The 22,945-nt window shown below is 38.3% G+C and overlaps 1 protein-coding gene across 3 annotated transcripts in view; it reads right to left on the reverse strand.

Annotated features, from left to right (window-relative positions):
* Positions 1 to 2,233: 2,233 nt before the first annotated feature.
* Positions 2,234 to 22,945, reverse strand: part of SINHCAF (SIN3-HDAC complex associated factor) — a 32,436-nt gene continuing 11,724 nt past the window's right edge. For all 3 annotated transcript variants that reach the window (XM_082750897.1, XM_082750898.1, XM_082750896.1), the window contains exons 2-6: positions 19,436 to 19,583; positions 17,542 to 17,641; positions 15,702 to 15,828; positions 8,322 to 8,472; positions 2,234 to 4,324 (exon numbers count right to left, since the gene is read on the reverse strand). In XM_082750897.1, coding sequence (XP_082607023.1) covers positions 4,165 to 4,324; positions 8,322 to 8,472; positions 15,702 to 15,828; positions 17,542 to 17,641; positions 19,436 to 19,563 — 666 coding nt within the window. In that variant the 5' untranslated portion in view covers positions 19,564 to 19,583 and the 3' untranslated portion in view covers positions 2,234 to 4,164. The remainder of the gene's footprint in view (positions 4,325 to 8,321; positions 8,473 to 15,701; positions 15,829 to 17,541; positions 17,642 to 19,435; positions 19,584 to 22,945) is intronic.

Below are 22,945 nucleotides of genomic sequence, written 5' to 3' on the forward strand. Positions count from 1 at the left end.
AGTTCACTGAACATCACACAGAAATGATTGCCAGAGTACCCCAATGCTAATCTGGAGCAGTAGGAAACTGTTACAGGAACGCTGAGTCAAGAGGATCCCCAGACATCTTCCATCCTTCACTGCAGAGCAAGCCATGGGCTCTTGCTACCTTCATTTATTTTTAGAATATCCAGTTGTTTCACTACACAGAAAGACAGTATATGAATAGGTACACCACAACTGAGAAACAAAACTTGATCAACTGATTTAGACTGCATCAGCCAACCTCTCAGCAAGGGTAACAAGGTAACCACCTCCAAAGACAGGTTAAGACAATACCATTGCTATAGCAGGGACAGGGCCAATTCAGTGAGGAAAGACTTTGGAATCAGCAAAGTTGGTTTCATTTAAGTTACAAAAGACCTCCTGGCACCTCCACTCACCTGTGAACAGGTTTTTGTTGTTGTTGTTTAACTTTGCAAAGTTGTTTAAACAATGTTTAAAAGTGCCTGACCCACAGTAGGGGAACTTTTTTAACTTGCTACAGAAAGCACTTGTAATGTAGGGCAAAGAGGCCTAATTTCAAGTGATTCAGTCAGAAAAGAAAATGAGGTGCCGCGGCAAACACTTCTAAGATGTCCCACATGAGCCCCACACCCCACCTCATGGTGTTCATTGTGTCATCTTCATCTGAATGTTGGCAGGGCCTGAGGAGACTTGGACTCACTAACAAACTGGCTCTGGAGACCTGTGGGCTTGATGCAGCAAGCAGCCACATCACAAGAACTGGGTGGCAAGGAACCCAGAAGCCCTGCAGCCAGTTAAGGAATCTGGATTCTCCATCCTGAAGTCACAGGAAATGATTTCTGCCAACAACTCGAGTTTAATTTCAGGTTAACTTGGTAACATCACAGTATTAGATTAGGTGTTGGCAAATCATCTGGACCACTCTAAATCAAATTTAAACCTTAACTGTACGGGGTGCCTAGATGGCTCCGATGGTCAGGTATCTGCCTTCCACTGGGGTTGTGATCTCAGAGTCCTGGAATTAAACCCCACAGTCGAGCTCCCGGCTCAGCAGGGAAGTTTCTCCCTCTCTATTCTGCGTGCTCTCTCTCTCTCTCTCCCCCTCTCAAATGAGCACATAAAATCTTAAAAACAAAACAAAACAAAACAAAAAACCCCTTAACTGTAGCTTAGAAAGTTTGGCCCACAGGATTCATCTTTCCCAACTAATCACCTGTTCTTAAAACTTTGATATGGCAGCACCTGAGTGGCTCAAGTTAGTTGAGCACCTGCCTTCGGCTTCATGACCTCAGGATCCTTGGATCGGGTCCCATGGAGAGCCCCCACATAGGGTTCCCTGCTCAGCAGGAGTCTGCTTCCCCCTCTCCCTCTGCACCCCCGCCATACCCCTGCTCTCTCAAGTAAATAAAATCTATTTTTTAAAAGATTTATCTATTTGACAGAGAGAGATCACAAGCAGGCAGAGCGGCAAGCAGAGAGAGAGGAGGAAGCAGGCTCGTTTCCGCTGAGCAGAAACAAGATGCGGGGCTCGATCCCAGGACCCTGAGATCATGACCTGAGCTGAAGGCAGAGGCTTAACCCACTGAGCCACCTAGGCGCCCCTCAAATAAATAAAATCATTAAAAAAAAAAAAGTTGATATGGATCACAACCCTTAGATCCCTCATTAATTCTGTTAAGTAAATAATTCTGTAAATTATTTTACAGGAAGTCTGGAGGCTCACAAAGGCCAAGTGACTCAAATGGCTAATAAAGAGGCAAAGCCAGAAATTAGAGACCATTATCTGACTCTAATGCCAAAATCCACCTTTCCCTATAATGAGTTGTTATAATTTCTTTAAAGTCTCAATGAGGATTCCCACTATGCCAACAGACAGTTAACAGTAAAACCACATCATAGACATTAAAACATTGGAGACATTTTTAAAAAATAGTATGACAAAATAAAAATAAAATACAAAACAGAAGCGCAGAAAAGAAATAAGGAAAAAAAAGGAATAAACCAACCACTGGAGAAATTTCGTTCTTCATTATTAAAATCATCTTACCTACTAAAGTTAATTATTGATCATGTCAGTTACAATGTCTTGTATTTTAAAGTATCTCTCAGTAAAGAGGAGTTTTTTCTTCATGGCTTATTATAAAAACTTACAGAGTTAAACTGAGTATCTGGGAAGGCCAAAAACGTTAGTTTTTCTTAACTAAGAACAAAGCCACGAAACAGCTTCTTTTATTTTCTAGTAAGACTAGATTTATTCAATACCCTAAGTAAAAGTTTTGATTATAAGTATCCAACAGTATAAAAAGTACAAAACAGATTTGTAGATTTCTAATATATTAATACAAAGTGCATGACTACATACAGTACATCCTACAGGCAAAGAGGTGGAAGGGGAAAAAGAAGACTGTGGTTGAGGTCTAGTAATAAATAAATAAATACAGAAGTAGAGATGATCCATATTATAGTATATTCTACCACCAACACTGTAGCCAAAATGTACAAAAAAAAAAAAAAAAACCATTTCAAAATAACAGGAGGAAGATGATTATGGCTGGGACTCTTGTAAAACACCTCAAAGGCTGTGGGAGAGCCAACCCAACTCACTGTGTAGTCTGTGCATATGGTGGCTTGTAGTTTTTGCCATAAGGAAGAAATATAAAATTTTAAGTTTAGATTAAGAACTATAAAACTATAGGGTGCCCATAAAAAGTGGCTCACTCCTTACTGTTATTTATACTATCCAATTTTAAAAATCCAGTTTTAAAAATAAGCACTGAGTTATGTTACTATAAGGCAGGCAAATGATCCTCCCTTATGATGAAAAGTCTGAACTGGTGGTATGTTCTTCCTGAACATTTAAAAAAGAGGCAATGAGAGTACTTTGGTTTGGGTTCAAATAAAAGGCTTTCAAAAGAAGACTTTAGAACTGAAGAGCTCCATGTTCAGGATTTATCATTGAGTATCTCAAGGTTCACAATGCCTGACTACAAGAAGCCAAACCTAAACCAACCCACTCAGCATTAACACACACCTCTTTTCTTTTAGTAGAATTTTACTTTAATATAGTGAAAAGAAACCCAAAACCCTAATAGATTAAAACAAGTCAAACAACCACTCTACACAGATAAAACCTTCACAAAGGTCAACTGAAGTAATCCAGAGCTAAAACTGAATTGTGCAGATTTTCAATGAAGTCACCAGTCATGTAACACAAACAAAAGTCAATTATTTACACACTAGGCAAGCCCTCTAAGAAATGTGCCCCAAGAAGCATTAACCTTTGTTTATTTGTGTGTGCCATCCTGAAGACTTGCACATTTTTTCAGATAATTTAACCTTTTTAATAGAATGTGATCTCTACCATGTGGTAATGCTTTGGTACTATTCCTTTAGGATTGCTCATCCTAAAACTTGACATTTCCCCAGAGGAGCTTTGATTCTGTTTTAGAAGTTTCAGTATAGATTAAAATCTTTATCAAATATCAATATGGAGGGAGGTGACAAGAGGATGCAACATATACAGTCAAGTTACCTCTCTGTATATTTAGAAATTACTCCTTCAAGGTATTTGCACCAGAGAGCTCAGTCTGTCCTGCTTCATATTCAGTAGTACAGGTTTGAATCATCAGAACCTTGGCAAGACCTTATTATTGCAAAATTATTAACAACTACCTCTAGGGGCAAGTCCATGTTACTGAGTTATGACAAATTTATTATCATGTAGGAAACAAGTATAGCCAGCCATCTTAAAAAATGCCCCAACCACTGCTTCTCAATATAGAAAGACTAAAACTACATACGTTTATCATACAACAAATCCCATCTCTGTCCCCTGAAATTCCCCTAGTTTCATTCATTAGAAGGGGATTAAGAAAAAAAAAAAAAAAAAGACTTAAAGAGCACTTTACAGCAGCATTCAGCTTTCCTATGAGATACTCAGCATCTTAAATATTATGTACACTTTTTTTTTCTTTTAGTAAGCTAGACACTGGCTTCAGAGTTTGTGGAACTGGAGAAGTAACAACCCATTCAAAACTACTCTAGAAATTGTCTTTTGGCAGAATAGCAGGTATCCAAGTTAAAAATAGGAGGGTTTTGTTGCTTTGTTTTCTTTGCAAAATTTAAATCACTTTTGTTCCCCTTCTACCTAATCCTCAGTCACCACTCCTGAGTGGAGATGGGCAGAGGCTCTGGCCCCTGCTCCTCCGGCTTCTCAGCAGCTGTTTTCTTATTGCTGCAGCAAGGCTTGAATAGGTGCGTGTCAATGAGGACTTCCCCAAAACGGCCTTTATAGATAATCCCACAACATATTTTCTGTCTAAAAGAAAAAAATGGGAGAGAAATAGATTAATAAGGTAGAAAACTATTAGTACAAGAAAACAAAGGGGAAAAAAATCTACATTCTTATAAGTACAGGATGAGAGCGAACTTTCCAACTGAAAGGCTCCTAGAGAGACCCCCCCCCCATTAGCTAAGTTATGTGAATTACCCAGGCCCCTTAAATGTCACACTGGAAGCTTATTAAATATTAAGGGGGTCGGGAGTCATTCTTAGAGACAGCAGTCAGGTTCAGAAGCTGCTCCTAACATTACGAACTGTTTCCTTTAAAAATCACTGACTCTTGGAGGGGAAAAAAAACAAACAGCCATCATAAACAGGCGGATACAACTGGTAAATATAATCAAAATACAACTGGTAAATATAATCAAATATACATAAACCATAAAAAAATGACAGTACAGGGGCGCCTGGGTGGCTCAGTGGGTTAAAGCCTCCGCCTTCGGCTCAGGTCATGATCCCAGGGGCCTGGGATCGAGCCCCACATCGGGCTCTCTGCTCAGCAGGGAGCCTGCTTTCTCCTCTCTCTCTCTCTGCCTGCCTCTCTGCCTACTTGTGATCTCTGTCTGTCAAATAAGTAAATAAAATCTTTAAAAAAAAAAAAAAAAAGACAGTACAACAAAACATCCATGGATCACATAATCTATGGAAAAAAATTATGACGTACCCCTGTATGTCCCTCTCCAATCCCACCCTACCCCATCTCATTCTCTCCGCCCTCATTTTAAGCTTATCACTGCCTTTTTCCTTTACACTTCATAGTTTTACCACAACTGCATCTCAACATATACTGCTTGGTTATCTCCTATTTAAAAGAAACACATATATGGAATCACGCTCTATGACGCAATTTTTTTTGCTCAACATTGAGGTTCATACCTATTGTTAGAGCTTTTATTGTATTTTATGTATAGTATTCTACCAGTTAAACATACCACAATTTATTTATCCACTCTGCTTTTCTGTAACTTCCTCTACTACAAACATGCTACACGCATCAATGCGTACCTAAATGTTTTCTATATTATGCTACTGGGATACAGAAATGGAAACATGTTCATGTTGACCTGTAAATGACAATTATCTATCCATGTGGTTCCCTTGTATTCCTATTTACTTAGGGTTTCCTTCTAAACTTTGAAGAAACATTCAAATTTATCAAGCGTCTTCAAAGTACTGCTAAGATGATAAGCATTTTCCCCCTCCTTTATAAACTGTCAATGTGACAAATTTCTATCAGTGGATTTTTAATGTTTAAATCTTATATCCCTAGAATAAATCTACTCTGGTCATGATATACTCTTTTGGTTTTGAAGTTATGTCAGCTTCATAAAATGCTTGGAGCCTATGCTCTCTTTTACTCATAATCTAAAAAAGCCAATGCAAGATCAGAATCATTTGTTTCTAGAATGTTTGGCAGAACTTGCCTAAATGTACCTGGGGTTTAGGGAGGGAAGACTGGCCAATCAATCAACTTATTTTAAGACTATACAGGTTTTCTATTTTTTTCTTGAGACAATTTAGGTATACTTTTTCTATTAATGTATCCACTTCACCTATATGTTCAATTTAATGGCATACAGATATTTGTAATGTCCTACTGACTTTTAGATTTTCTTTTTTTTTAATTTATTTGTCAGAGTGAGGAACAGAGTGAAGAACAGAGAGAGAACACAAGCAGGGGGAACAGCAGGAGGAGGGAGAAGCAGGCTCCCTGCTGAGCAAGGAGCCCAATGTGGGGACTTGATCCCAGGACCCTGGGACCTGAGCTGAAGGCAGATGCTTAACAGACTGAACTACCCAAGAGTCCCTAAAATTTGTTTTATTTATAGCTAATCTCCCTTTTTTTATCCAAGATGCTTATGTGTATTATCTTTCTTTTCTTTATGTGTTTCATCTCTAGCAGTTTTTTTTTTGGTCAAGTCTTTTTCAAGATCCAACTCTTATCCTTACTGATCCTATTCACTGCATACTGGTTTTCTATTCCCTGTTTCTACTCTTATCTTCAAGACCTCCTTGCTTTTATTTTTCTTTGTAGTGGGCTTCATTAATCTTTAAACTGGATACATATCATTTCATTTATTTTTAGTCTTTCTTTTCTAAGCATTAAAGACATTAACTTGGGGCGCCTGGGTGGCTCAGTCAGCTAAGCATCTTCAGCTCACGTCATGATCCTAGGGTCCTGGGATCCAGCCCCACGTAGGGTCCCAGCTCAGGAGGAAGACCTGCTTCTCCCCCTCCTGCTCTCCCTGCTTGTGCACGTGCTCTATGCTCTCTTACACAAGGTCTCTGTCAAATAAATAAATAAAATCTTAAATAAATAAATAAAGGCATTAACTTTCCCTCCAACTCTTTTAAACTTCATACCATATGTTCTGATTCATGTTATTTTTCAGTTACTCTTTATTTATAAAAATTTTCTCATTTATATCATACTTTCTCCTTTGGACTCATGGTTTATTAATTTACAAATATATAGAGGTTTCCTACTTTCATCTTGTTTTGTTAGGTATATTTCAGTAATTTTTAAGCTTTCTGCCCTCCCCTTTTTGACTATGGAGGTTTTCACTCTACCTATTCTTTTAGTGGTGACATGGTTCATCTAGTCACAAAGTTATTCAATGTATTTACTCTTAACATTGCAAAGGATGCTAGGATACCTTAACTCCTATCACTTTTATTGTCTAGACTTAAATGATACAGTTGTCTTGTAATTCTTTCTCTTTTTTCACTCCCACAACTACTCTTATTTCAAGCAGTCAGTGTTTGTTTAAATCTACCTAAATGTTTGCTACTTTATCTACCCTCAGAATTTTAATCTTGGATCTTTTTCTACCTGTAGAACTCCCATGTTTAAGGTCAACTTGGCAGCTAATTCTCAAATTTTTTTTCCCAGTCAAAAAGTCTTGGAGCACCTGGTTAACTCAGTGAGTTGAACCTCTCCCTTCAACTAAGGTCATGATCTCAGGGTCCTGGCCCACATCGGGCTCTCTGCTAGGTGGGGAGCCTGCTTCCCATCCCCACCTGCCTGCCTCTCTACCTACCTGTGATCTCTGTCAAATAAATAAATAAAATCTTTAAAAAAAAAAAAAAAAAAAGTCTTATGCCCTTATTCATATAAGATAGTTTTTTTTTAAAGTTCATTTGTTTTAAGTAATCTCCATATCCAACACAGGGCTCAAACTCATACCCTCAAGATCCAGAGTCCCATGCTCTTCCAACTGAACCATCCAGGTGCCCCACACAAAGGAAACTTTTGATACATATAATTCTAGGTTGAGAGTTACTAACCCTTGGTCCATTAAGGATATTAATCTATTGTTTTTTTTATTTCCTTTGTTCATGCTGAGAACTCAGCTTTGTATGTTTGCTGTTCCTTTGAAAATAATGTCTTTTTTCCCCTCACTGCTTAAAGATCTGTTTTGTATGTTCCATAGTTTCACTGTAATAAGCCATCTATGCGAGAATTTTCTCTATCCTGAGATAAACGCTTATTATCTCACTTTCGTTAGTCTTCCCAAATCTGTGAAAAAGAAAAATCCTTAATCACTTTCTCTTTGACTATTCTTTCCTGGTCTATTCTCTCTTCCTTGACTTTGGGGGTCCCACATACACTTAGCAGTTTGGTCTCTGATTATTCCTATTAATTTACTTATGAATGCTATTTTTAAAGACTTAAAAAGAACATGTGTTTCTAGCTTTTACTTTTTTCAGTGAGAGAACTAGTCAGAGAGCAGTCACACTAGTCTATTCCATTATAGGAAATTTAGGTTCCCTAATGTGATTTTTATTTTACATCAATTTTAATAGGAAAGCACACAAAATCCCAACTCTCAGCTCAATTCTTGCTTAATCCACCTCCAACCATGTGTGCTACCAGCTGTTTGCCAAATGCCATTTAATTGCTAAGGAAGTGGGAAACCATCGCCTGTAATTAAGAAGGTATGCTGGTTATAGAGATATTTTGTTGCTTTTACCTTTTCCAGTATGTGAGATCTAAAAAGGAAAAAACTGGCGTTCTGTTAGAGCCAGAGGCCATCTCTGTATCTGAGCCATCATCTGACTGGTTACTATAGCAAGGAGACTGAGCTGGGGAGGCACTTGAGGTGGTACTGTGAGCATCAGAATCTGTAATAAAGACAAAAAAAAAAGTATAATTTCATTATATGCAACTAAGGTTCAGCATAAAAACTGTGAATAAATTAGTAAAAAAGAAAAAAATAATTTTCTATTTACTACTAGTATTTGAAGACATTTGTACTAAAGTGTTTTTGAAAGAAAATGAGGACATAAGCCTCCAGGAAGATAAGAATAGACACCTTGCCCCATTCTTCCTACTAATAAAGTACAACTAAAAACCCTGGATATTACATACAAAACAAACCTAAAGACTCTGAAAGCTGACAACAGTTAGAGAGCTTAACCCAAGGGAAGATGTAGTAGTGAGTTCCCTAGTTTTCATGGGTTTTCTTTTTGCCTCATAAATCACAGTCTTGAAGACAGAAAAGCCAGCAACCCAGGAATGCCAATAGGTATAGACCACGCCCCTCAAAAAAAAGTGCCAACAAAACCCTGCTCTTTAAACAAAAGGCCAGGAGGAAGTGGCAGCCTAATAAAGACAGGAAACTTTTATTAGACAATAATCACTCTATTCAAGCACCACAGAAAAAAGAGGCCCAATTGCACCCACCCCAGCACAGGCCAAGTAGGAAGCCTAAAATTTCTATCTTCATTAAGATTGGTATGAAACCTACAACGCTACCGCACTGTCAAAGGGAAGCATGTTAAGAGTCAGGACTTTCACCATGGCCCACCAGGAATGAATACCCCTACCATTTGGGAGCTTTAACTTCCACCCCCATCCCATTGCAATAAGGAGCTCCTTCCACCTCAGGTGTCAGTGGAGCTGGGGGCGGGGGGGCTGGCTTTTAACACCACTAGGCAGTAACTTTTAACACTTCTGCTATAGGGGTGTCCAAAAAAGCCAGTAAAATCAAAGGTTTAAATAAGAAGATCCATAACATAATTTTTAAATGTCCAGGTTTCAATTTATTTTTATTTAAATTCAATTAACATATACTGTATTATTAGTTTCTGAGGTAGAATTCAGTGATTTATCAGGTGAATATAACACCCAGTGCTCATTTAAGTGCCCTCCTTATTAATGCCCCATCACCCAGTTATCCATCCTCCCACCCACCTCCCCACCTTCCCCCACAAGTTTGTTCCCTAGAGTTAAGAGTCTATTAATGGTTTGCCTCACTCTCTATTTTCATCTGATTTTATTTTTCCTTTCCTTCCTCTATGTTCTCTGTTTTGTTTCTTAAATTCCACAGGTTTCAATTTTAAAAAAATGTCTCAGGGGTGCCTGGGCAGCTCTGCTGGTTAAGTGCCCAACTTATGATTTCTGCTCAGGTCTTGATCTCAGGGCCATGGGTCTGGATCCCATTTTGGGCTCCATCCCAGGCATGGAAACTACGAGAGAAAGAGAGAAAGAAAGAAAGAAAAAAAGAAAGAAAGAAAAGGAAATGAAAAGGAAAGAAAAGAAAAGAAAGAGAAAAAAAGAGGGACATCAGGTGGCTCAATCAGTTAAGTGTCTCTTGATTCCAGCTCAGGTCATGATTTCAGGGTCCTGCGATCAAGCCCCATGTCAGGCTTTGTGCTCAGCAGGCAGTCTACTTGAGGATTTCTCTCTCTTTCTCTCTGCCCTTTCCCCTGCTTGTGTGCACTCTCTCTCTCTCTCAAATAAATAAATCTTTAAAAAAAAAAAATCCCTTATAGGGGCACCTCTGGTAGAGCTTAGTTAGTAGAGCACTCTATTCTTGATCCTGGGGTCATGACTTCTAAGTTCTATACCCACGGCACAGTTTACTTTTAAAAATAAAAAATAATAATTAATTAATTAAGAAAAAAAGAAAGAATGAATGAAATAATTTAGTAATTTAAAAGCCCCCAGGGGCGCCTGGGTGGCTCAGTGGGTTAAAGCCTCTGCCTGATCATGACCCTGGGTCATGATCCCAGGGTCGTTGGATCGAGCCCCCCATCAGGCTCTCTGCTCAGCGGGGAGCCTGCTTCCCCTCTCTCTCTCTGCCTGCCTCTCTACTTGTGATTTCTGTCTCAAATAAATAAATAAATTCTTTAAAAGCCCCCATATCTAGAACCAAGATCTCAAACTTAAAAAAAAGGTAAGCAGATACTAGCACCAAAATGACAGAGATGTTAGAATTAACTAACCAAGATTTTAACAACTATTGACAAAAATGCTTCAGTAAGCCATCATGAACATGACTGAAACAAATGAAAAAAGAGTCTCTGTGAATAGATCTCAGTTTAAAAAATAAACAAAAGCTACAAAGAAGAATGAAGTGGAACTGAAATTTGACCTGGGGGGGGCAACAAATGAAATAAAAAGCTCAGTGGATGTGCTTAACAGCAGAATGGAGGGGAGAGAGGAAACAATCAATGAACTGGAAGAAAGAACACCAGAAATTACCCAACCTGAACAACACAGACAAAACTGAATAGAGACTTAGAGACCTCTGGGACTATAACCAAAAATCTGCATTTGTGTCACTGTAGTCCTGGAAAGAGAGAGAGGGCGGAGGTGAAAATGTACTCAAAGATATATAAAGGCTGAGAATTTGCCAAATTTGGCAAGAGACATAAACCAATATATTCCAAGAAGCTGAAAAAAAACTCCAAACACGATGTACTCAAAGCAATCAATACTAAGAATTTAATTTCTTTTTTTTTAAATGATTTTATTTATTTATTTGACAGAAATCACAAGTAGGCAGAGAGGCAGACAGAGAGAGAGAGGAGGAAGCAGGCTCCCTGCGGAGCAGAGAGCCTAATGCGGGGCTCGATCCCAGGACCCTGGGATCATGACCTGAAGGGAAAGCAGAGGCTTAAACCTACTGAGCCACCCAGGCGCCCCAAGAATTTAATTTCTTAAAGCTTAAGACAGAGGAAAAAAATCTTAAAAGCAACCAAAGGAAAATACCTTACCTATAAAGGAAAAACAACAGATCTTAATTTCAAAAGGCAATTCATCAGATACAAGCTAAACATGACTTATTATTTTTGCCCTTAAAAGACAAGTCAAATTTACAAGCCAGAAAGTAAACCTTTTGATTGATGGTCACCATGCTCTAAGGCTTTCATATTGCTATTCTCCAGTGACAACAATTTCACAAATAAGGGTTGAGCTTACCACATTCCCCACTCCCCATAAAGGTGGATAGAGCACTCATCTAATTCAAAGAACCAAATAAATCTTTTTTTTAATTTCTTAAATTTTTTATTAACATATAATGTATTATTAGCCCCAGGGGTACAGGTCTGTGAATTGCCAAGTTTATACATTTCACAGCACTCACCATAGCAAATACCCTCCCCAGTGTCCATAACCCCACCACCCTCTCCCTACCCCCCTCCACCAGGCAACCCTCAGTTTGTTTTGTGAGATTAAGAGTCTCTTATGATTTGTCTCCCTCCCGATCCCATCTTGTTTCATTTCAAATTAATCGTTTTTAAAGATTTATTTATTTATGTGAGAGAATGAGAGCATGCAAGTGGGGGATGGGGCATGGGGGGAGAAAGAAAGGGTCTCAAGCAGACTCCAACTGGAGCCTCCATCTCCTGACCCTGAGATCACAACCCAAGGAAAAACCAAGAGTCTGACACATATCCCACTGCACCACCCAGGTGCCCTACCTAATCAATATTTATTAAGGACGTATATATTACATATCAAACCCCATGTCGTTTCCTACATGGCAAGAAAGACTGAAAAAAAACCTATGACTAGAGCTTACGGTGCTTCGTATTAACAAAAGTTTACCTACAAAATCCTCAAGAATAGCAGGCTTTAAGAAATAAGTCTCCTGGAATGTTTTTAAAAGGCTTCCCAAACAATTAGCAGCAGCAATCAGCTCAACACTGGCGAAGAAACCTCACATCCTAGGAAGTACTTATTATCTAACAAACATTTGAAGCTGCAGTTTATTAGATCATTTTCTACCCATAAAAATGGCAATTTCATATGGTTTAATCTACCACTTGGGATACTAGGATACAACTAACTATATAAAAATGCTGTAAGGAAGAAAATTCTCTTCTAGAATGCAGGGCTGGAAATTCTTCAAAGAAATTACAATTTTTAAAATCTTAAAAATTGTGGGATTTGAAAAGGCACAAAGGAGTAATTAGTTAGCATGGGGTAGGTAGGGATGATGAACAAAGTAGTAGAAGCAGAACACACTATGCACAGAAAGGGAACTGATTCAACCCAAATATTCTTTGCCTAAAATAAGACTTCCAAGAGGCTCACTAGGGATTTTCAACTTTATTCCACAGCAACCAGAATTCACTGTAGATTTTAAGGATTAAAAAAAAAAAAAAAGGAATAACAATTATGTAGGAATTTGTTTTGTTTTATAAAACCCTTTTTAACTTGATTATCCCCATTTCTCAGATTAGAACAATATAGTTCAATGTTAAGTACCACAAGGGTCACATATTTGTTAAGTTTCAAGAATAGTAACTCAAATCCAGATCTTCAAGCTCTAGGTCTAATGCCTTTCCAGTATACCACACAAAAGAAAGCCTATCTCAGAAAGAAAAATAAAGGTCAGGCACATGCAAGATGCATGGAAGCAATATATAACCAGAGGTGGGAACACCATTTAGTGGGTGATGTATATAAATTCAAGTAACTCAAAACTGTGATGTTGCACACAGGTGCTGACAATTCACAATGCACATGGGAAAACCCCATTTCAGTCTAAGCCTACAAAGCCCACACACCTTTTTCAAAGGGACTTATTTTCAGTCTTCAATCCCTCCCTCCACAACACAGCTTTATAATATAAATCTAAAATTACAACGGACATATTCCCTTAGGTAAGGCAAAACTGAGTCAGGTATCACTTTCCCCATAATTAAAGGGAGGAGCTAAGAATATACATATGAATAATCAATTCCTTTAACCTTCAAGTGGTAGAAGAAAATAGCTATTTCCCAAATGTTCATTAAAACTTAGTAAGAATGGAGGGTAGAGTCAGTCTTTTGCTTTTCCCCAGGTGATAGCTGATTAAGAAGGGAACATACATAAACAATCCAGTTAAAAAATGGACAGAGGACCTTAATAGACATTTTTCCAAAAGAAAGAGGAAAAGGACAAAAAATAACAAGTGTTCATAAGGCTGTGAAGAAAAAGGCTGTGCACTGTTGATGGGAATGCAAACTGGTACAACCACTGCAGAAAACAGTATGGAGGTTCCCTCAAAAATTTAAAAATAGAAATATGTGATCCAGTAATTCCACTACTGCGTTTTTACCAAATGAAAATGAAAACACTAATTTGAAAAGATGTACGCATCCCTATGTTTACTGTAGCATTATACACAATGGCCAAGATACGGAAGCAACCCAAGTGTCCATCTATATAAATAAATGAATAAAGATGGGGGGTGGTGGGTGTGCATGTATGTGCGTGCACTCAAAATGTGCAGGAATATTACACAACCCTAAAGAACGAGACTTTCAAAAGAAGGTTTGCAATCATGTGGATAGAGCTATAGTAGAGCATTATGCTAACCAAAATAGGTTAGTCAGAGAAAGACAAATACCATATGATTTCACTTATATGTGGAACTTAAGAAATAAAAGAGATGAACATGGGGGTGGGAGTGAGGCAAACCAGAAAAAAGACTCTTAACTCTTAACCTAAGTAACAAACTAGGCATTACTTAAGGGTGGTGGTTGGGGGGGGGAGTATGGGCTAAATGGGAGATGGGTATTCAGGAGGGCAGGTATTGGACAGAGCATTGTTCTTTATCATATGTACGTATGTATCATATGTAAGTAATAAATCACAAAATTCTACTCCTGAAACGAATATTACACTGTATGTTAACTGGAATTTAAGTCAAAACTTAGAGGAAAAAATGTTTTAAATAAAAGAAAAGAACACGGATAATTTAAATATACACATATCTGATAATACCTAAATATTTTACTACAAAGTATTACAATATTTTAGTTGAAGATTAAATAAATCTATCATCAGAGTAACTATAGGCTAGTAACACCTACTTTAAAAAAGCAGAGAGTCAGCAGAAGAACTGCAAAGACTTCAAAGTTGTGAGTATTGATTTTACCACCCTAGAGAGCAGGGTGGTATTACTCAAAGAGCACAGGGCTTTGAAGTCAAGACAAACCAGAGGTTGAATTCATCTCTATCATTGTTACTAAGTGACCTGGGTTAAGGTTAAATCACCACTCTACTTCATATTCTTTTTTTTTTTTTTTTTTTTTTAAAGATTTTATTTATTTGAGAGAGAGACAGTGAGAGAGAACATGAGCGAGGAGAAGGTCAGAGAGAGAAGCAGACTCCCCGCAGAGCTGGGAGCCCGATGCGGGACTCGATCCCAGGACTCCGGGATCATGACCTGAGCCGAAGGCAGTCGTCCAACCAACTGAGCCACCCAGGCGTCCCTCTACTTCATATTCTAATCTCTAAAACAAATCATTGAGATGGCTATGTATGTAAAATGCTTGGTACATACACCAAAATGTCCAAGAGATGACAGTTCTCTTTTCCTTACTCTACCTTATCAGTATATTTAACTATCTTTTACCATTATTCTAGAACAAGCACTGGAGCACCTGGGTGGCTCAGTTGAGCGTGTGTCTTCAGCTGAGGTCATGATCCTGGGGCCTTGGGACAGAGTCCCACATGGAGATTCTTGCTCAGCAGGGACCCTGCTTTTCCCTCTCCTACTCTCCCTGCTTGTGTTCCCTCTCTTGCTGTCTCCCTATCTCTTAAAAAAAAAAAAGTGTATAAGCCCATATTAGTTTGTCATTCCTTTCCTATTCCATCACACATAATACACACTGCCCCAGAAACCTCAAGTCCTAAGGCTAGCTTTACTGCAATCTGTGAGTTATGATTTCTGAAGTTACCTTCCTAAAACCTGGGCCTTAGTGTCATATCGTCCACTAATTATTTACATACCTTTTCTGCACATCTCTAGAACTCAATTTCTTTATGCATAAAAAACAAGCGAACAAGCTTGAAAAACCACTTTCTAGAAAGTTTCAGATAGTAATAATGAGATCTGAGTGGTCAGAGGGGTCTCCACACATTCTGAAGAAGTAGCTGGTCAAAGTACTTTGAGGACATCAAAATTAGAGTTCCACAAGTCCACAGAAATAGCTCTACCGTACACAACACCCTCAAACACGTTTTTAAAATAAATTTAACAAACCTATACATACCATATGCCACCCCCAGACAAAAATAAAAAACAAACAACGATTCATAAGTACCTATATTTCAATATCAAACTTACTGTGACGTTTAAATTCCTTCTGTAGTTTACTGATCTGGTTGCTTTTTATCCTGTTTCCAGATAGAGTTTTCACTTTCTTTGGTTTCAATGTAGTCTTCAGACTGGGTCCTGCCCTTGCATCTACCACCTGGAAGAAAATACTGAATATTTAATACCATTTTAAAAAAATGATACCTCTTTTATTCCTTCAGTTCAGATAAATGCCTATTTGAAGGAGCCAAAATTGAGAACCAGATTTCTATTCAGAGTATTTGAGAGTCCACATGGCCTTTTAATCATCACATGGTATTAAAAAATACCATGTACAAAAAATTGAAATAGATTTATATACAGCAAGAATGACCTAGGAGGTTAAAGAAAATCAAGCCTAGTAACAACTAACATTCCTATGAGACAGTGTTTTATGGTTTAAAAAACTTTCATACACTTTTGATTTTACCCTCACTACATAGTAGTAAGGGGACTATTTTTGTTACTCCAATTTAGGGTGAAGGAAAACAGGAGAAATTATCTTTTCTTATATTTCACTTAGCTAGTAAGTAAATGGGAAAAAAATGGGTAAGGAGGGGTACAAGACTCAAATCAAGGTTTTCACACCTATGCTTTATCCTTTTTTCCATTACATGCTTTAATCCCTGAGGTCACTTACAGGATGGCAATGGTATATTCTTACACCACCTAGCACGGTCGCTGGTTCAGCCCTGCATGGTATCACTTCTCATGAGTTGAGTCACACTTGCTATTTGCACATTTCTACCCTTAAAAAGTTTGCCATCACCTTCAAAATCACAATTTGGATCATCTCTAAATAAAGCTAAAGAAAACTCACTTTTTTATAAATTTTAAGATTCACAAAAACCTAATAATGTAACATGGTCACCAAACGACAATGTAAGGCTAGTGTCAGGAAAAAAGATAAAGAATAAATGCCTCCTTAAAAAAAGATTTTGTATAAATGCCATAAATGTTCTGAAAGCTAGCATATAGAAGAATTAGGGGCACCTGGGTGGCTCAGTGGGTTAAGCCTTTGCCTTCAGCTCAAATCATGGTCTCAGGGTCCTGGAATGAAGCCCCACATCGGGCTCTCTGCTCAGCGAGGAGCCTTCTTCTCCCCATCCCACTGCCTGCGCCTCTCTGCCTACTTGTGATCTCTCTCTCTCTGTGTCAAATAAATAGATAAAATATTTTTTTAAAAAGAGAGAGAATTAAATAAGACTTAACAGTGTCGTTCTGGTCATTGAAAACCAGTGACAATGAGCAAATACAACACACATTTACATACCAGTAGATCTCAACTAGATCTAAGTACAGAGAATAACAGCTTCCCCATAATTAATCACTATGTGTTAGACTTTATACATATAATCTCATTCAGTTCTCACAAGAGCTATAAGACAGCTATTATCCTTGCACTTTATAAGTAAATGTAACTTGCCCAGAGTTCACAATTAGTAAGTGGTAATGGCAGGATTCAAATCCAGTAATTCTAAACCCTACTGTGCTCATGATGGTACCACAGTGAGTTAGGATAAATGTTATCCTAAGAGTTTAAAAAACAACCTGTGTCTAATTAACTGGAGGAATGTATTAAACCTAAAACACGAGAACGTACACAGTGAATGTCCAAAATGAGGATACTGGATATAGCCTTAGAGAAATGTTACACCAAGCTATTCTGCTTCTAAAAATGACAAAATGTTAAGTAATTATATCTGAGCAGTAACTGGTGTTTTTCTTTAGTTTTTCCACTTTCCATCTGAGGGACATACTATTTCCTAAATTGGGGGAAAACTAATGTTACTTTAAAGGTATAACTGAGAAAGAGAAAAGATGAACTAACATGATTCCAGTTTTTTTTTGATCCTGCTGGCAATTTCTTCCATCTTTTCACAAGCAGGACACAGGCATTACAGATGTCTCCTGAACGAGTCTCATGCAACCTGATAAGAAAACAACCAAACCTTTGTTAATTTCATCATTTACATTAAAGAAGTCATGCAGGAGCACCTGGCTGGCTCAGTTGGTAGAGCACAGAACTTTTGCTCTCAAGGTTATAAGTTCGAGCCCCACAATGGGTAGAGAAATTACTTAAAAAACAAAATGTTGGGGAGGGAAGGAAGAATTCATGCAATTACACTTCTCTTAGAAAAAAATACACCAAATTATACTTTACAGATGTAATTTCTAATTGTCCTGGGTGATCCAGTTCCATTGTTACATTGTATAAATATAATTAACTCCTTGATCCAAGGAACCATTCATTCTATGTACTGCTATTTAGTCATTCTAAAATAACATTTTAATAGTTAAGTAATAGTAAAATTTAAGACCTAGAGGAGATCCTGGTCACCATGGCTTCAAACAATGTAGTCCAATTAATCTTTTTCAAGTGTGTAGGTACTTCCAGAAAAAACAAAATGCCACCTTTTAAGTAAACTAATGTATCACGATATTCTAGTTTTAGACACATAACTGGAGGCACTGTAATTTCTTCAAAAATGACTGTATCTGCATGAGGGGGGCGGAATCTATAGGACTAGCCACCAAGCTCTTTTTAAATTCTGTCTTTGAACAACTTTCATTTAGTGCACTATTATACATACCCCAAAAATACCGGTAACGTTTATCTTGTATACCGTTAGAAACATTAGGAGAAAAATGTAATTTAAAAAGGCAAGGTCAGGAGAAACTCTTTGACAACCTTGAAAATATTACAAAATTCAGGATTAACAAATAAAAATTCAGTAAGTATTTTGATAAAAAAAGAGAAGTGGTAAAAATAACTTCTAACGTGGGAAATGGTTCAACAGTGAGTATTTTATCCAAGCACTTGTCAGAAAGTAAATTCCATTTTATTAACCAGAGGTTTATTTTCAAGAGATAAATGAGGGGCACCCCGATGGCTCAGTCAGTTGAAATCCAACTCTTCTTCTTCTTCTTTTTTTTTTTTTTAAAGATTTTATTTATTTATTTGATGGAGTGAGAGAGGGAGAGGGAATACAGGCAGGGGGAACAGGAGAGGGAGAAGCAGGCTCCATGCTGAGCAGAGAGCCTGATGCAGGGCTCAATCCCAGGACCTCAGGACCATGACCTGAGCAGAAGGCAGATACCTAATGACTAAGCCATCCAGACGCCCCTGAAATCCAACTCTTAATTTCAGCTCAGGTCATGATCTCAGGGCTGCAAGATAGGAGTCCCACCAACTGCGTGCGCTCAGTGGGGAGTCTCCTAGAGAGATCCTCTCTTACCCTCCCTCAAAATAAATGAAGAAATCTTTAAAAAAAAAAAAAAATAAATGAAGAACAGAATCATAAAATGAAACATACCCTGACAGACTTCAGGGCAGAACATTAAGTCCTATTATTATCCTCAGGAGGCTGAGTTAAAATCCATTTCCATAATTTAGAAAAACAACGCAAAGAACAGAAAACTCGGAGAACAACCACTAGTAAGAGAAAATAAGAGTAAAGTCTCTCTCTATATATTGAAGTTAAATACAAGAGTTAGTTTGGTATAACTAAGGGGCTTCCAATTTAGTAGTTCCTTATAATCTGGAAAAGAGTAAGTGGTATTGTTTGATCCGTTTTCAAAGCAAGAACCTTAAAACAGCCTAGATGAGAATGCAGTGATTTAATTTATTAGCACATTACTCCAACTGCCTGCCTTGCTTGAAATATTTCGTAAGCTGTTATCTTTTTCAACTTAAGAATGGTAAAAACATCAGATGATCTTACCCAAAACAGCTCTGGAAGTCCTTTTCATAGCGTTTACTGTCAGTGAATCGAGAACTGGAGGACTTCGCTCTGCAAATACAGCAGCCCTCTATACTTCGGTACATCTTTGGCTTGTGAAAACCAAACATCTTTTCTTCTGGGCAATAGTCTGTAAAGCCAAGGGAATTGACACAGCTTTGTTGAGGGCTGTAACAAGGAACCATTAAAACAGAATTCTCTGCTCCACCCCACCCCCAACAACTTGATAGTACATGATCAAGCCAGACAGGAGGGCTCTGGGGAAGACCTCCTCGATCTACCTCCATTCTTGGCATTAGCATGCATTTCAAGTGTAAAAAACACATAGAATACATTATATGTTAATTAGAAAAAAGAAAATGAAAAAAAAAAAAACACAAAATAGCTCAGTTATTTTTTTTTTTAAAGATTTTATTTATTTATTTGACAGAGAGAAATCACAAGTAGTCGGAGAGACAGGCAGAGAGAGAGAGGGAAGCAGGCTCCCTGCTGAGCAGAGAGCCCGATGCGGGACTCAATTCCAGGACCCTGAGATCATGACCTGAGCCGAAGGCAGCGGCTTAACCCACTGAGCCACCCAGGCGCCCCATAGCTCAGTTATTTAACAAGGCCTCTACAACACCTCCTTTTACCCTCTTGGCAACACTCATTCCAAAATTGAGGGGAGGGAAGCATTTTTTTAAAATCAACTTTTAAGTAGAAAATATAACAAACTCTCCCCACTATAAAATGATGGAAACCTACACAATGAAGGACACATCCTAAAATTTAAGGTAAGGCTCCCGCCCTTCTGTTTTGCGCCTTTGCATGTATATGTTTCCCTGCTGGGGAAGTTTCGAGCATTTACCATGACCACTATTTGATACTAAGAACACAAGTAGCTCAATATGCATCAACCCACAATACTCTGCCCTATGGGAAGTTAAAGGGGATTTCTTCTGTGATAAATGGGAAGTTCTAAGCCAGCAAGTTGACTTTGAATTCAAACTACTGCAAAGAAGATGTAAATTTCACAAAAATCCAGGGTCAGGATTCAAGAATAATAATTTTGTAAATCATTAAGATTAATTAAAAACAAGCTCATATTTCCTGACAGCTCTTCTATGAAGACCCATCCCTGAGAGCAGTAATAAATACTGAGAGGCAGAAGTCCAATAAATGCAGGTGAGATAAATTTTGATTCTCGTGATGAAAAACATCTCAATAAAGGAACAGTTCTAGAGCTTACATGTAGCAAAAATGTAGCTGGCAGTAAATACCCACCTTAGAAGAAATTTAAAATATCCAAACCAAGAGACAGTTTCACCAGAACATCTGGTATTCTTTTATGGTGTCCCATTAGAGAGAGACTAAAAAGTAAATGAATATAGAAACTAAATCCCAATGGGCAAGTGTTAAGAATCCAACTACAGGGGCGCCTGGGTGGCTCAGTGGGTTAAGCCGCTGCCTTCGGCTCAGGTCATGATCTCAGGGTCCTGGGATCGAGCCCCGCATTGGGCTCTCTGCTCAGCAGGGAGCCTGCTTCCTTCTCTCTCTCTCTCTGCCTGCCTCTCAGTGTACTTGTATTTCTCTCTGTCAAATAAATAAATAAAATCTTAAAAAAAAAAAAATCCAACCACAAATCATCACAAAAGCATCACAAACAGTATCAATAAGAAAAACATTATTAATACCAAGTAGACTGGTACCCATAGTTTTAGGAGTCATAACCACATAACCAGCTCCTTTTAAAGCTCTTTTAGATACACACTGAAATAAATAGGAGTAAACAAAAACTTTGGTATGTCTTTGGATGATCTGTCTGATCCCCATTCCATCTCAATTCTGGTTAGTTACAAAAGCAATTCACAGAAATAACCAAATACCCAAGCTGTGTTATGTGTCTGAGATTGAGGGATTCTGAAATATGGACCGAGGATTTAGGATTTATTTTTTTAAAAAGTTTTATTAGCAAACAACTAAACACTCAAGCTTTCCTTTTAAAAAGGGTCTATCATTTATCAAGTGTTCTTCTGAAATGTTTTTGTTGGTGGGGGAGGCAGGCAAAGAAGGGAGATGGAGGCCAGATGGAAGGCCACTGATGCACTTCAATAATTAAGCCTGAAGAGTTATTTCAGGGTGGCTGGGTAGCTCAGTGGGTTAAAGCCTCTGCCTTCAGCTCGGGTCCTGATCCCAGGGTCCTGGGATCGAGCCCCACATCGAGCTCTCTGCTCAGCAGAAAGCCTGCTTCCTCCCCTCTCTCTGCCTGCTTCTCTGCCTACTTGTGATCTCTATCAAATAAATAAATAAAATCTTTGGGAAAAAACACACAATTATTTCAATTTAAGAATTATTAAAACAAGAAAACAAAATATTCTTAGTTGATTATTTTTGTTAAATGAAGCACTTGGGAATTTTTTTTTTAGAGGAAAATACTCTACACAGTAGGAAGAAGTGTATGTAGTAAGGCCTGTGAAATGAGATACAGATTTTTCTCCAAATAACAAGCCCAAATGATAAATAAAAAGAAATGTCCTGAGGGGTGTCTGGGTGGCTGTCAGTTAAGCTCTGCCTTCACCTCCCAGGGTCCTGGGATTGAGCCCAGCATTGGGCTCTCTGCTCTGCTCAGCTCAGAGGAGAGCCTTTTTCTCCCTCTCTTACTCCCCATGCTTGTGCTTCTCTTGCTCTGTCAAATAAATAAAATCGTCAAAAGAAAGAGAGAGGGGCCCCTGGGTGGTTCAGCAGGTTGGAGCCTCTGCCTTTGGCTCAGGTCATGATCTCAGGGTCCTGGGATCAAGCCCCACATCGGGCTCTCTGCGCAGCGGGGGGCCTGCTTCCTCCTCTCTCTTTCTCTGTCTGCCTCTCTGCCTACTTGTGATCTGTTAAATAAATTAAAATCTTTCTTTAAAAAAAAAAAAAAAAAAAAAAAAAAGGAAAGACAGAGAGAGAGAGAAGAAAAGAAAAGAATAAATGAATAAAGAAAATGTCCTAAAGAAAATTATGGTATATTCCTCGGTTCTGAGACAAAAATGTTACGTGACTCTTTCCAGTTCTCACAACTAACCTGTGGGGCTCTCCAAACTCCCCTAACATTCTCCATTACCATCAAGAAGGTCAAAAGTCCACACTTCCTCTTACAGTGGCCAGCTTCATCAATAGCTCTAGGAAACTTCAGCCTCCCTTCTCAGCAAGGACAAAGGAAGTACAGCAAGAAAGGCCAGTTCATTCCCTTAATACACAGACCAAATCCTATTACAACAGACAGATTCCTATCTCTCCACTCACAATCCCCTTCCCTCTCCACAAATAAACATGCCATCAAAACCATATAGCATTTGGATCATCTCCAAGATAGCAACTACCTTCACCAAGGCTGGATTTAACCAAGAAACACAGTTTGTGCCAGTTACTGCATGGGCAAGCTTTTAAGGAATGTTAGGGTTATAGCTAAATACTGAGGCCTTCCGTTTTATAAGCAGCTATTGTGAATCAAGTGTTCATCTTCAATATGAT

The sequence above is a fragment of the Mustela nivalis genome (assembly GCF_964662115.1).
Source record: "Mustela nivalis genome assembly, contig: HAP1_SCAFFOLD_2055, whole genome shotgun sequence".
Classification (NCBI taxonomy): domain Eukaryota; kingdom Metazoa; phylum Chordata; class Mammalia; order Carnivora; family Mustelidae; genus Mustela; species Mustela nivalis.